At 39.7% G+C, this 15,517-nt stretch overlaps 1 protein-coding gene across 3 annotated transcripts in view; it reads right to left on the bottom strand.

Moving 5' to 3' along the window:
• The window catches only part of NUP93 (nucleoporin 93), a 113,011-nt gene that overhangs the window by 25,397 nt on the left and 72,097 nt on the right, over positions 1-15,517 (bottom strand). For all 3 annotated transcript variants that reach the window (XM_510982.8, XM_003315114.6, XM_003315115.6), the window contains 2 exons: positions 13,903-14,031; positions 775-849 (listed from right to left, as the gene is read on the bottom strand). In XM_510982.8, coding sequence (XP_510982.3) covers positions 775-849; positions 13,903-14,031 — 204 coding nt within the window. The remainder of the gene's footprint in view (positions 1-774; positions 850-13,902; positions 14,032-15,517) is intronic.

The following is a 15,517-nucleotide window of genomic DNA, read 5'->3' as shown; positions in this document are numbered from 1 at the left end:
TGGTAATGGCTGAGCAGATATTCCTGGACCACTGCTGGTGGAGGATAATCTTAAGGGGATGGAGGCCCACTGCCCTCAATTCAAGAAACAGGATATTTTTCCTTCTTTGTACTTTGTGGGAGAAAGCAGCAAATTACAATAAAGCACAAAGTTGGCTGGCACTGCTTTATTTAAAAAGTCAATTCCAGCTATGTATGGTCCTCAGGGTGGTTTCAGTCCAACAGAATTCCTGTGCTTACCACAAAGCATCTCAGTCCATATCCATACTATTGGACGGTCCTCATCTACAACCAGAAGGATGACCCCTAAAATATTATGAGCTTTTCTAGGACAACAGTGGTATTAAGTAGTGAATACACTATGCTTATTAAGACAAAAAAGCATTTAGAAAATTTCTTTCAACAAAGAATGAAAAAAGGATTTGTTAATACCAACAGCCTACCAGGTAATTCAGTTAATATGGAACTCCATTTGCTAAGCAGCGCAGTTACCTGAAGCTTTACTGTACATGGGACTATTGCCAAAAATGCATACTGAGATGCCATGGTCAGTGTAAAGGACAGATTTCAATTTCCTCAAATCAAATGTGAGTAATTCTATTACCCTATTTGATAGAATTCTCCAGTGGCCTATGCTAAAATATTAACTAGTTCTCTAAATGAAAAAATACAACTTGCTTTCAGGGTTTGACTTTTACAAGTTTTTGTTTCCTTTTACTCCCTAGAGGTTCACAAAGGATTTTCCTGGCTTAATCCCCCTTAAAATCACACTCACTTGCCGCGCATAGGCCATCTCGATGTTATCCAGAGAGCTTCGACCAGGGGGTCCCACATCACTGATGTAGCTTGGCTGTGGATAAATACACATTCAGAATCAGTTAGGGACAGTATTCAGTCACGTGAAGAAATCAAATCACATCATAAACATATTCTTGTCTTTAACAGAGCTGTGAAAAGTCTATTTCCTAGTTAAGAATTCCTCAAAGTGATGATTTTAGGGATTTCAATAACATGCAACTTTTACTATGAACACATGAGAAGAGAGCAGGCATGAGATTGGATTAACTAAAAAAGAGTGAGGGGCTGCATAAACCCTATCGATACCTCAATGACTGTTTCTGGAAATGTACATCTTTCCAACATTCTGTTTGAATCTCAAGCCCCCTCTCTACCTCATCCTCCCTTCCCATGTCTTCACACTAGTGAGGCCATTATTTTTATCAGTGGGCTTCTTTTTCATCAATCGTATCAGGCAGTTGAGGGAAAGCAGTTTATAGAGTCAAACACCTGATTCAGACATTTCCACACTAGAATCCACACTAAGACAACAGCTGCTGATTACTTTTCTGTTATCTGAAGATGTGAGACCAGGGCAAGTTGGACATTCATTCAGTAAATATTTGCTAAGTGCCTGCCACATGCACAGCTGTACATATATCCATCTCCATAAGAACAAAAACCAGCCAGCCTGCGAAGCCTGTCCCCAAAGAGCTTACAATCTGAAGAGGAGAGTGCAATAAAAATACAGTCATATATTACTTAAAAATAGGATAGGTTCTGAGAAATGCATCATTAGGAGATTTCGTCATTGTGTGGACTTCATAAAGTATACTTACACACACTAGACGGTTTAGCCTACTCCACACCTACGCTGTATGCATAGCCTATTGCTCCTAGGCTACATACCTGTACAACATATTACTATACTGGATACTGTAGGCAACTGTAACACAATGGTAAGTATGTATATATTTAAATATAACTAAATATAGAAAAGGCACATAAAAATACGGTATAATCTTATGAAGCCAGCCACCATCACATATGCAGTGCATGACTGTGTATGAAAAAAGTTTCAGTCTTTTTTAAGAAAGAATATTCATCTTTAGCCAAGCTTATTTCTTCTGTAAAGAAGTACAGATCAAAATTAGGTAAATTCTTAAGTTCCCACTGACTAGTTTGTACTGTAGCATAGCAGAGATCAAATTCTTTAAGCTTATCTCATTTATAAAAAAAAGCTGAATGTTCCATACACTAAAATCTAAAATAAATCAAAGTTTAAACTAGGCTTTCTGCGAAACCAATGGGGAAGATAACAGCCAAGCTTCCCAGCACTATGAAGCTGGTAAAAGGAAGAGTACAGTGGGCATGCACCAGGAGAGGGGGAGAGAGGGGAGAGGAGTTATCAGAAAGGCAGTTTGAAGCCCCTGGTTCTGGAGAATGAACACTGGACTGTCAAGGATGCCTGGGTTCCAGGAGGGCCACTTCACTTCCTGGCTTTGGCTTCTGGAGCAAAGCACCTCCTCAGATTCCCATTAGTCAAATGAAGGGGCTATCCTAGGTGATCTTGAGAGGTCCCCTCAGCTCTGATCTCCAGCTATCACTGGTATTAAAAGAGCTTAAACAGTTCACTGATCTGGGTAGATGCTGCTGGCTGGCACAATGACCACTCCCAATTCCTACTTCTCACATCTTTACACTCTGCCACCTTTCAAGCTGGCATTTAGAGTTATTAGGTTGGTGCAAAAGTGATTGCAGGTTTTGCCATTACTTTCAATGGCAATCACTTTTGCACCAACCTAATAAATGTACCCAATAGTGTGCTGGTAAATGTTTTTTAACAGCCAGCTCTTGGGAAAAGGGATGATGGGTAGCATTGCTGGTGTCTGCGGTTTAAATTCTCCCACCATGGCAGATTTCAAGCTATTCAAGGTGATATCAACTAGACTGCAAATTCCTTGAAAATTCAAGAACAGGTCTTCATGTGTTGATCCCTATACACCACTGAATATACCCTTTTCCAGACTCTACTACATCAAGGAATGGCACACCCTAGTTCTAGCCAATGAGATGGAAACACAAGCCTGCTAGTATAATTGAGGACAGCTTCTGCTTTTACTGATTGGAGGGTTGAGGCGGGGGGCCCGTCATGGCTTTTCAGCTCTCTCCCCTTCTTTCTGCCTTGAATGCAAATATAATGTCTAGAGCTCCTGCAGCCATCTTGTGAACCTAAGTAGATAGATGTGCTAGAGAGGGTAGTGTACCAGGACAGAAAGGTGTTGGGTCCCTGACGGCACTGCAGAACAACTGGATTAACATCAACACTCTCCACACCTGCAGACATCTTGGTAGGTGAGAAATATATACCCCTATTCAAGCTACTAAAGCTCAAGGTTTCCACCTGTCACAGCTGAAAGCATTCCTACCTGAAACACAGATTTAATTTAAAAAACCACTGGGTTACAATAATAACAACAGCTATTAATGAGCACTTACTATGTGCCAAGCACTGTTTGAATTTCCATGTTATTAACTCCACAACCCTATGAAGTAGGTACTTTTATTTATTTATCCATCTTACAGGTGAAGACACAAAGGCACACAGAGAGGCGAAGCAATTTGCCCAAGTTCACTTCAGTAGGAAGCAGTGGAGCTGTGGCTTGAATCCACAGTCTGGCACCACACTCTGTATTCTTTGCTACTGCTCTATCCTGCCTGCCAGGGCTGCCCAGGGCAACTCTCCAAAAACATTCATCACAGAACAGTAGAGAGTAGTAGTAGTAGTAGTGGTAGTAGTAGTGGTAGCAGCAGTAGCAGCAGCAGCAGCAGCAGCAGCAGCAGCAGCAGTAGTAGCTGGAAATCCTGGATCCACTACTTACAACAATGTGACCTGGAGCATACTGCTGCCTTTAAGCCTCAGTTTCCTTAGCTGTAAAGTGGGGGTGGTAATGGTATCCACCACAGAGGATTGGGATGAAGATTAAATGGGGAGAAAAATGGTATGAATCCCTACCTCACAGCACTGTTGTGAGGAATAAGTGGAAGACTTCAACACAGTGTCCAAGATATGGTCAATAAACGCTAGCTGTTATTACTTTATAAACAAAAAGAAACCACCACAACGAACACAGGAGCAAATCCTACGCTCAACAACAACAGACAGATATGGACACCTCAGAAATATGACCTAAAGTATTTCACTTTGTGCAGGCTGAAAGTCTCATTTCATTTTTCTACAATGAATACACATTCCTTGTTTGATGGAAGCCCCCCCAAGCCCCCCGGCCAGGGCATTTTATACTTCTGGACTCATTCTGAGTCTTCCTATTAACACTATATTAAGGACTGTTCTCTAAGACAGCCACCTTTCTAAAACAGAGCTATCCAAAAGCTGGAGATTCCACAGTCTTTTTACAGGACACAGCACTAAGCCTGTTAATTCCAGAAACCTAGTCAAGGAGAATAAACAAGGAAATGAAAAGGAGAACAGCACTAAAGCATTTTTGCAAGGACACAGTTGTTGTAGCTAAATATACATGAGCAGCCTTGAGAAATATTTTCCAGTGCTAAAAACCTAATTTTTAAAATTATCCATTTAAACAGTAGCTGGGTATCAGCCTTCAAATTTCCATTTAAATTAATTTTGCCTAATGCTCTTGTTTTCAAACATACCTATCCTTCAGTTGCCCTTGACCAAGCCGCTATTTCACCGCACATAAAGTCAATTATCCACAAGAGGATGTGTACGTGCACATTCCTGAACAGAGGAACCGGCAAATATTTAGCTGGAATTCCACAGCCAGGGACTGCCTGAGGGCTGGGAAAGCCATCAATCTCTGGGGTTCTCTGCACTGGGGCTTGGCGGAGCCATAGCAAGGACGACAGGACAAGATGACAGGAGCAGGGAGCCAGAGACCAAAAGAGCAGGGAAGACAACAGGGTTTCTTCTTTTAGAAGAAAATGAGCAGCTCACCCAGGAGTCTGGAGACAGATACGTGGAAAAACAGCAGCCTCTGGGAGCACAAACTGAGAAAAATCTCGTCAGAGTAGATGGTGTTCCCAAGACAGCCATTCCAGGACAGGATGGGGACCGAAAGTGGCAGGAGGGAACCGCAAACTTGTATTAAGCACCTACTATTGTACAAAGTGTATTCAGGGATGCATAAAACTCTTTTCCCAAGGAAAGCACATTCTAGTTAGAAAAAAACGAAATGCAGGCAGGGCGTGGTGGCTCATGCCTATATTCTCAGCACTTTGGGAGGCTGAGGCAGGCGGATCACTTGAGTCCAGGAGTTCAAGAACAGCCTGGGTGACATGGCGAAACCCCGTCTCTACAAAAAACAAAAACAAAAATTAGCTGGGTGTGGCGGAACGCGCCTGTAGTCCCAGCTATAATACTTGGGAGGCTGAAGCAAGAGGATCGCTTGAGCCTGGGAAGCGGAAGTTGCAGTGAGCTGAGATTGCACCACCGCATTCCAACCTGGGTGACAGAGACCCTGTCGCAAAGGTGGGGGAGAAAAAGAAAAAAAAGGAATGCAACTAGCACTCCTAGCAAAATGAATATAGGGTAGTAAGAAAATATGATACTGCAGATGGAAAAGAATTTAATTTCTAAGTGGAATGTTTTGGCTTTATGTAAGCAAAATGGAAACACGGTGATTAATTTACAATAGTTAGCTTTAAAATTTGTAGGCAAAAGTCCGGTACTACTAGGAAAAAAACACCAACCAGGGACCAGAGAGGACTAGGGTCCTAAATGCAACCCAGCTAATAACTGTGTGACCTTATTAACCCTACTAAGATTGTTGACCATGGACAAAATGAGAGGAATACTTGGGCCACACATAGGCTGGAACACTATTAGAACTACTAAAAAACGACAGACACCTATGTGTACTAACCTAGGAGAAGTTGTAAAATATGTAAAACAAAAAACATAATGCAAAATTATAGGAACTAATATATAAAATGGTACTATTTGAGATAATAAATCGTAAGATATACAGATGTGCATGTAAGCCCCTGGGAGAAACTGGAAGGGTGTACACCACTGACAGGTTGTGTTTGGGTGCAGGATGGGGAAGAGCAGCAGAGTGGGTCTACATTCCTCTACTGTCAGAAAAGCGCACAAGATCAGACAAGGGCCTGTTGAGATGAGGTTTTTAAAAAATCTTTTTGAAAGAGCAGCAGAGCACTTTCTATACCTGAACTCCTACTCAAACCCCTAACAGGTGAACTGGGTCCATCCCCAAGGAAACTGCCAGGGAGCCACAAAATACAGCTCAGAATCCTATGGTCTGCAGTTTTCAAACTGTTAGTTCATATTCTACTATATTTCATTTCATCTAATAGTCCACCTATTGTAAAACACTGTTATGTATCAATAAGAAATTTTAAAATGCTGTTAATGATATACTGCTGAATTTAAGACATATCCTGATTTGAGAGATGTTGAGATGTAAAACAGATGCATGACTGAGAAGTGATGGAATATGGTATTAAGAGTTATCAAAATTAGAGACTATGTTCAACATACACTGTTTACATATCACAGTGTGGAATGTTACCATCATTATCTATACTTATTAAGCCACAGTTTAGCTTCTCTAGTGAGATTTCCTGCTGAGTCATGTTCCAGACAATACATTAAGGGATTGTTCATAGACTATGTCTAATAGCACAAAGCAGCCACTAGACTACACTCAGGTTAAATTTACCTTTAAATGTTGTTTTAAAAGTTGGCTAAGGTACATCATAGATTCCCCAAACTGCTCAAATCCTGCATGCTGTCATGCAAGCCTCAATAGGGAAGTTCTTCCTCATGCTGAGCAGATGCAAAAACTGCGATGTGAGGATTCGTAGCCAGGGGTCTCATTTTTGTTTCAAAGCACATCATTTTTATTCACACCACAACTGAAAGAGTTAGTAACAATCTTTCAATTCCTACTTTCCTCTAAAAAGTATACCTTTTTCTTCCAATGATATCCTAAGGAAATTAATTTCCCAAATTGACTCTATGCTACTGAAGCATCATTTCCTTTATTAAAACTTGCTAGGGGGGCCGGACGCAGTGGCTCACACCTGTAATCCCAGCACTTTGGGAGGCCGAGGCGGGCAGATCACGAGGTCAGGAGATCCAGACCATCCTGGCTAACACAGTGAAGCCCCGTCTCTACTAAAAATACAAAAAATTAGCCGGGCGTGGTTGCGGGTGCCTGTAGTCCCAGCTATTCGGGAGGCTGAGGCAGGAGAATGGCACGAACCCGGGAGGTGGAGCTTGCAGTGAGCCAAGATCGTGCCACTGCACTCCAGCCTGGGCAATAGAGCGAGACTCTGTCTCAAAAAAAGAAAAAAAAAAAACAACTTGCTAGGAACAGATATTACCAATGTCTCCTTTAGAAGGAACTGGGGGAAACTCCTGTTATTGGAAGGTGTGGGGGAAAAACATGTTTCAGAAACCACTATATCCTAGTCTACTTTTTGCTAAACAAACAAACAAAAAAAGCTTTGAGCCTCTCTTCATATTAAATTACCAAAATTTGGACATTTTCCTTCAAGTGTTAAGGTCAGCTCAAAATTATGTGAAGCTGTCTTCTTAACTAATGACTCTGTATTCCAACGACCTTATTCCTGACAATAAGGTGCCCAGAAAATAATGTTTTAGATATTGTCATACCCCTTTAATTATCTCCTCTATTTATATGCAAAGATTTTTTTGATTCCTAACAATACTTTATAAATCAAGGAAAACACTTAAAAAGAGATGGATCCATATTAAAATGATTGAAGTAAAAATGTGTATCTTACCAAATACCAACAATCGCACAAAGAATGCTAGAATATGCTGACTGTGTACACTATGCTAGGCACTGGGCCGGCCACTTTACATATTCTACATTCCTTACAACAACAGTTTTTTAAGAAAGACATTTCATGGCCAGACGCAGTGGCTCACACCTGTAATCACAGCACTTTGGGAAACAGAGGAGGGCAGATCACTTGAGGTCAGGAGTTCGAGACCAGCCTGGCCAATATGGTGAAACCCTGTCTCTACTAAATATACAAAAATTAACCAGGCATGGTGGCACATGCCTATAATCCCAGCTATTCGGGAGGCTGAGGCATGAGAATCACGCCATTACACTCCAGCCTGGGTGACAGAGTGAGACTCTGTTTCAAAAAAAAACAAAAACAAAATGATATTTCATAATGAGGAAGCCCAGGCTTGGGGACCCAAAGCCTGCTGAATACCAAAACCTGTCTTATGCCTTTTACATTGTGTAGTCTCCTATAAAGAGGGTGGACAAGGTGTCCGTCCATGTGAAGTATCACCTTTCCATTATTTTGAAGGAAATCATATGGAAAAGGCCTATAAAAACACGAGGTTCCACATACACACTGGAATGGTTAAATTTAAAAAGACAGAAAACATCAAGTGTGGCAAGGATATGGAACAAATGGAATTCTCACATACTGCTGGTGGGAGGGTACTCCAATATAACCATTTTGGAAAACAGTTTGGCAGTATCTACTAATGCTGAACATATGCATACCCTCTGGCTCAGCAATTACCCTCTTAGGTGTACCCAACAGAGATGCAAATATGTGCTCACCAAAACACACAAAAATGCTCACAATAGTACTATTTATAAAAGAACTGGAAACTAAAAGGTTCACCAATACTAGAATGGATAAACAAATTGCAGTTATACTGTTTAGCCATGAGAATGAATGGCTTAAAAGTACATGCAATAATATACAAAAGGTTACATAAAAGCAGCTAGAAACAACAGTAGATACTATATGACTCCATTTACATAAAGTTCAAAAACAGGCAAAATTAATTTATGATATTGGATGTCAAGATAGTGGTTTCCCTTGTTGATAGTGGGTGGTGACCAGAAAGGACCACAAAGAGGATTTCTGGGGCGCTTCTGACCAGAAAGGACCACAAAGAGGATTTCTGGGGCGCTGGTAATGTTCTGTTTCCTCATCTGGGTGTGTTCTATCTGTGACGATTCATTGAGTTGTACACTTTTTAAAAATTTTTTAATTTTTTGAGACAGAGTCTCACTGTGTTGCCCAGGCTGGGTGTACAGGCTGGGGTACAGTGGTGCGATCACAGCTCACTGCAGCCCCAACCTTCTGGGCACAAGCGATCCTCCCACCTGAGGCTCTTGAGTAGCCCGGACTACAGGAGCATGTAACCATGTCCAGCTAATTAAAAAAATTCTTTTTGTAGAGACGGGGTCCTACTATGTTGCCCAGGCTGGTCTCAAACTCCTGGATTCAGGTGATCCTCCTGCCTCAGCCTCTCAAAATGCTGGAATTACAGGCATAAGCCACTGCACTCAGCCTGAGTTGCATACTTACGTCTGTGCACTTTTCCATCTATACGTTATACATCAGGAAAAAAGTTCAAACAACAAACAACAAATCTGTAAGATTCCAGAAAAGGGCAATTCCCTGGATAATCTTAAGAAAGACCTGTATGCATCACTTGCCAACATTTACAAACTACTCTGCCAGGTGTCACAACAGAGATAGGAAAAGCATAGATAACTCCCTTCCAAGGGGACTTGAGGTCAAGTAAGAAGAGTCTACTAAACAGATTATTCTATTTTTAAGAGAAGAGCAATCAAGAAAGAACATCCCATTATCAATTTATAATTACATCCAAATCCCAATACAGAACACAACCTATTAACACCATTTTAAAAAGTGAAGTTTATAAAACCATGAGCTGTTCTAATTATTTGCTCAGATTCACAAAGAATTGAGAAAGGAACATTAGGCTGACCAACGATATTACACATTTGTTTTTCGTTCCCAAAGACTCTGATTTCAGTCTGAAATCTTTAAGTCTAAGAAATAAGGAACAGGGTCCTTAATGAGCAATTTCCCAACACAATGACTTTGGCATCTATTTATTTGGGGGCTAGTTTAATAAAACAAAACCAAAAACCCTGGTGTTTAAATCAGGAACAAACCAGGAATAGATACCGGATGTGCAGTTAACCTTTGCCAACCTACCTATCCTTGACCTAGACTTCAGTAGAGTAAGAGTCCACAGGCCAACCGTCCTGGGTCTCACGAGCATATTATGTGTCTCTCTGAGCCTCAGTTTTCTTATTTCGATGTGCAAAAAGAATCTTAGCTACTCATGAAACAACTTCTGGGGAAAAAAAGACTTATCAGGAAGCACTGATGATATTACCTGAAAACACCTAGCACCATAATTTTTGTAACGTAATTTTAAATCTTCACCTCTAAATTACATGAAACTGCTTTTTAAAAGATAATAGGGAATGGCTATTATGGGTCAGGTGCTTTACATTATCACTAATCTTCCCCAATAATCTCACTTCAATCAGTAAAGACCCTGAAGGTCTGCAGGGTTAATTAAATAACTTGGACAAAGCCTCAGAACTAGTCACTGCTGATTTGGAAAAGCTAGGAAAAAGCCCAGGGCTGTCCTCCCTCAACACCAGGGTGGTAAATGTGTGGCAAGCCCTGGCTCCCTCTGGCACAAAGGCAAAAATCACAGCTAAAGGGAGACAATCTTTTTTGCTGCTCCTGGATGTAGCCTCAAAATCCCTCTCAGGAAAGACCTCTGGGATACATGAAGGGAAAAAAGAAAAAATGCAGAACAGAGCATGCAGTAAGCTAACGTTTCTGTAAGAAGGAATGGGGATAAGAACATACGGTCTCATATACCTGTATAAAGACACTTCGCAAATTTACACAAGAAAGTACTAATAGTGATTACCTATGGGGAAGACAAAGGGAGAAGAGAATAGGGTATTTGGGGACAGGGTGCTTTAATATCTGAATCATACAACCACACTGCATATATATATATATGTATTTATATATATTTATATATGTATTTATATATATTTATATATACATATTTATATTATGTATTTATATACATATATATGTATTTATATACATATTTATATATGTATTTATATATGTATTTTTATATATATTTATATATGTATTTATATATTTATATATGTATTTTTATATATGTATTTATATATTTATATATGTATTTTTATATATTTATAAATATATGTATTTATATATTTATAAATAGTTATAAAAATGTATATTTATATTTATATAAATTTATATATATTTATAAATATTTATATAAATTTATATAAATGTATATATTTATAAATATTTATATAAATTTATATAAATGTATATATATAAATATTTATATAAATTTATATAAATGTATATATTTATAAATATTTATATAAATTTATATAAATGTATATATTTATAAATATTTATATAAATTTATATAAATGTATATATTTATAAATATTTATATAAATTTATATAAATGTATATATTTATAAATATTTATATAAATTTATATAAATGTATATATTTATAAATATTTATATAAATTTATATAAATGTATATATTTATAAATATTTATATAAATATATTTATATATTTATATAAATATATTTATATATAGTTATATAGTTATAGAAATATATTTATATATAGTTACATAAATATATTTATATAACTATATAAATATATTTATATATAATATATAATATATAAATACACATATATATTTATATAAATATTTATAATATATTTATATGTGTGTATATATTTTTTTATATTTATATATTTTTATATATTTAGAAATATATATATTTTATATATTTAGAAATATATATATTTATATATATTTTTTGAGACAGAGTTGCCCTTTGTCACCAGGCTGGAGTGCAGTGGCGGGATCTCAGCTCACTGCGACCTCCGACTCCCCTGGTTCAAGTGATTCTCCTGCCTCAGCCCCTGGAGTAGCTGGGATTACAGGCACACGCCACCAGGCCCAGCTAATTGTTGTTATTTTTAGTAGAGACCAGGTTTCACCATGTTGGCCAGGATGCTCTTGATTTCCTGACCTTGTGATCCACCCTCCTTGGCCTCCCAACATGCTGGGATTACAGGCGTGAACCACCGCGCCCAGGCCACACTGCCTATATTTTTAAATTAAATTTTAAAAAGAGGGAAAAAAATCTCAACTTAGCACTACTGTCAGTCAATTAACACTGGCAATTAAGAAAAGGGCTACTTAACATAATCATTCTATAATACACTGCTTCAATATATCCCTAATAGTTCAGTTAGTATGAAGTTAGCTACAGCCAAATGATTCACTCAACAAATATTTCCTGAGCATCTACAGTATTCCAGGCACTGGAGATAAAGGAATAAACAAAACAAAGATCCTTATCTTCAATAAGCTTATATTCTAATGGGAGAAAGAGACAATATAAAGACATAAAACATATACTATGGCACATAGAAGGATGTGCCAGAAAGAAAAATACAGCAAGAGAAGGGGATATGCAATGTGTTGAATAAGAAGGGGTTGGTTTGGATTTCAGGGCCTTGGAAGGTCTGAGATAGCAATGGGTAAATATCTGAAGGAAGTGAGAGAGACTGCCATGCAGTCCTTTGGGGGAAGAGCATTCCTGGCAGAAGCAATAGGAAGCACAGAGGACTGGAGGCAGAGGCAGGGCTACCAGGTTTGCCGAAGGAACCTGTAAGAAGCCTGTTCGGCTGGTGCAGCAAGAGCAATGGGGAAAGCAGCACAAGATGAGCTTGGAGAGGCAACAAGACCATGTCATGTAGGGACCCACATGTCAAAGTGAAGACTTTGGTTTTCATTCCATGTGAGATGAGAGTCACTGAAGGGTTCTGAGCAGAGAAGTGACACAATCTAACCTGTCCTTTAATAGTTGCGTTCTTGCTGCTGTGTTGAGAAGAGACTGTAGCAGCGTCCAACAGCAAAAGCAGAAAGAGTGGTCAGCAGCCTCTAAGATGGCCCCAGTAACTCCCACCTCCTGGTAGTCAAGCCCTTGTATAATCCTCTCCCCTGGAGTGTAGGCTGGATTTAGTGACTTACTTCTAACCAACAGAGGTGGGATACTACTTTTAAGTTATAGAAAGATGATAGTTTCTGTCTTGGGGGCTATTTAGCTCTCCCTTGGACCCATTCCCTCTTGTTCTAGGGGAAGCAAGCTATCATGCTGTGAGCAGCACAATATAGAGGCCCATTTGAAAAGAAAATAATGTCTGCAGCCAAGAGCCAGAAAGGACCTAAGGTTTGCCAACAGCCATATGAATGACCTTGTGAGTAGATGCTCCTTGCATCTAGCCTTGAAATGAGTGCAGCCTCGGCCAATACCCTGATTGTGCTTAGAGACCCTGAGCCAGAAATACCAAGTAAGAAGCTACACACTTGTTTTCAAGAAACAAGGTTTGGAGTAATCTGTTACATGGCAATCACAACAACCAGTTAGGAGGCCAAGTTCAGTAATCCAAGCAAGAGATGACAGTGATTTGTACCAGAGTGTTAAAAGTGGAGGCAGTGAGAAGTGGTTGGATTCTGGGTATATTTTAAGGTAGGGTTAACTGGATTTGTCAACATGTGAAAGAGACTGGGTGTGAGATGGGCAAGATGGAGAGGACAAAAGTGAGGCTGAGGTGTCTGATCTGAGCAAGTGAAAAACTGGAATTGCCATTTATAAAGATAGGGAACTCTGTGAGAAGAGAAGGGGGATAGGGAAGGAGTTGCTATCATGACTCAATTCTGGACATATTTAGCCTGTGAGGGCAATGAGACATACAAGCAGAGCCAAGAAGGCAACTAGATAAATTAACACTGGCTAGATAAATTAACCAGATAAATTAACACTAAGGTTCAAGGCTGCAGGTGTAAATCTGAAACTCTTTGACATACAGATGATAGGTATTTAAAGCCCCAAGCCCAGATGAAATCACAGGACAGTGATTGAGAGAGAAACTGAAGAGGTTAAGGACTGAGCCCTGGGACACTCAAACCTATAGAGGTCAGGGAATTTGAGGAAAGCTCAGCAAAGGAGACTGAGAAGCAGCAGGCAGACATGTTGGAGGCAGTCCAGGCAAATGCAGCATCCTAAAAGCTAAGTGAAGAAAGTGTTTCAAGGGGAAGACAGTGATCCAGTGTGCCAAAAATACTAGTCAAGTAGACAAGTATTCTTTGACTTCATGTTTTTATTAACAATAGTTTATCTTTTGCATTCAAGCTACCTCGCTTTCTTGAGTAAAGTCAAGGGCGTCTTCTCCTGATGCCAGCAGTGTGTGCAGAATTCGCTGTTTCACTTGCTCCCACTCAACCAACATTGACTCCCGATGGTACTCCTCAGCCATGCCGAAGGTCTGCCAGAAAGGAACAGAGAACAATGACCCTCAGGAAAAAAACAAAAAAAACATGGTTTAAGACCCAACAGAAACCTAAAGCCCTCCAGACCAACCACTTCTCCATAGGTAGAGAAAAAGCAATCTACTTTAAAAATTATCTTTGAAGAATTTACTGGCTGAGGGTGGTGGTTTACACCTGTAATCCCAGCATTTTGGGGAGCCAAAGCAGGCAGATTGCTAGAGCCCAGGTGTTCGAGAGCAGCTTAGGCAACATGGCAAAACCCTCTCTACAAAAAATTAGCTGGGCACGGTGGTGTACACCTGTAGTCCCAGCTACTTGGGAGAGGTGGGAGGATCACTCGAGCCCAGGAAGTCGAGGCTGCAGTGAGCTGTGATCGCAACATTGCACTCCCTCCTGGGTGACAGAGCAAAACCCTGTCCCAAAACAAAACAAACTGCACTCCAACCTGGGCAACAGAGCAAGACCTTATCTCCAAATAAATAAATAAATAAATAAACTTACTGACAACTGTTTGCAACATACCGTATTTCACTGATTTTAAGACATTTTAATAAAACTTTGGTAAAATATAAACTTTTTTTTTTTTTTGAAACAGAGTTTCACTCTGTCGCCCAGGCTGGAGTGCAGTGACACGATCTCGGCTCACTGCAACCTCCGCCTCCACGGTTCAAGTGATTTTCCTGTCTCAGCCTCCCGAGTAGCTGGGATTACAGGCGCCCACCACCATGCCTAGCTAATTATATTTTTACTAGAGACGGGGTTTCACCATGTTGGCCAGGCTGGTCTCAAACTCCTGACCTCAGGTGATCTGCCCACCTCGGCCTCCCAAAGTGCTGGGATTACAGGTGTGAGCCACCGTGCCCAGCCCACATAAACCATTTTTAAGTGTATAGTTCAGTGGTATTAAGTACATTCTCATTATTGTGCAATCATCACCACCATCTCTTAGCTCCTGGCAACCACCACTCTACTTTGTTTCTGTGAATTTGACTACTCTAGGTACCTCACATAAATGGAATCATACAGTATTTGTCTTTTTGTGAGTGAAATAAGCCAGAGACAATCAGCATAATGTCCTTAAGAGTTGTAGCAAGTGTCAGAATTTCCTTTCTTTTTAAAGCTGAAAAATATTCCACTGTATGAATATACCACATTTTCTTTATCCATTCATTCACTGATGGACACCTGGGTTGCTTCCACTTCTTGGCTTTTGTGAATAATGCTATAAACGTGGGTGTACAAATATCCCTGCTTTCAATTCTTCTGGGTATATACTCAGAAGTGGAACTGCAAGTGGAACTGCATGGTAATTTTATTTTTAATTTTGTGAGGAACCGACATACTATTTCCATAGAGGCTGTACCATTTCACATTTCTACCTGCAGTGCCCAAGGGTTTCAATTTCTCTACATCCTCACCAACACTTAATACGTTGTTTTCTGGTCACACGTGGTGGCTCATCCCTGTAATCCCAGCACTTTT

This window comes from Pan troglodytes, chromosome 18, assembly GCF_028858775.2.
Source record: "Pan troglodytes isolate AG18354 chromosome 18, NHGRI_mPanTro3-v2.0_pri, whole genome shotgun sequence".
Lineage (NCBI taxonomy): Eukaryota > Metazoa > Chordata > Mammalia > Primates > Hominidae > Pan > Pan troglodytes.
Note: the sequence above shows the minus strand (reverse complement) of the source record. Positions and strands in the feature narration are given on the sequence as shown.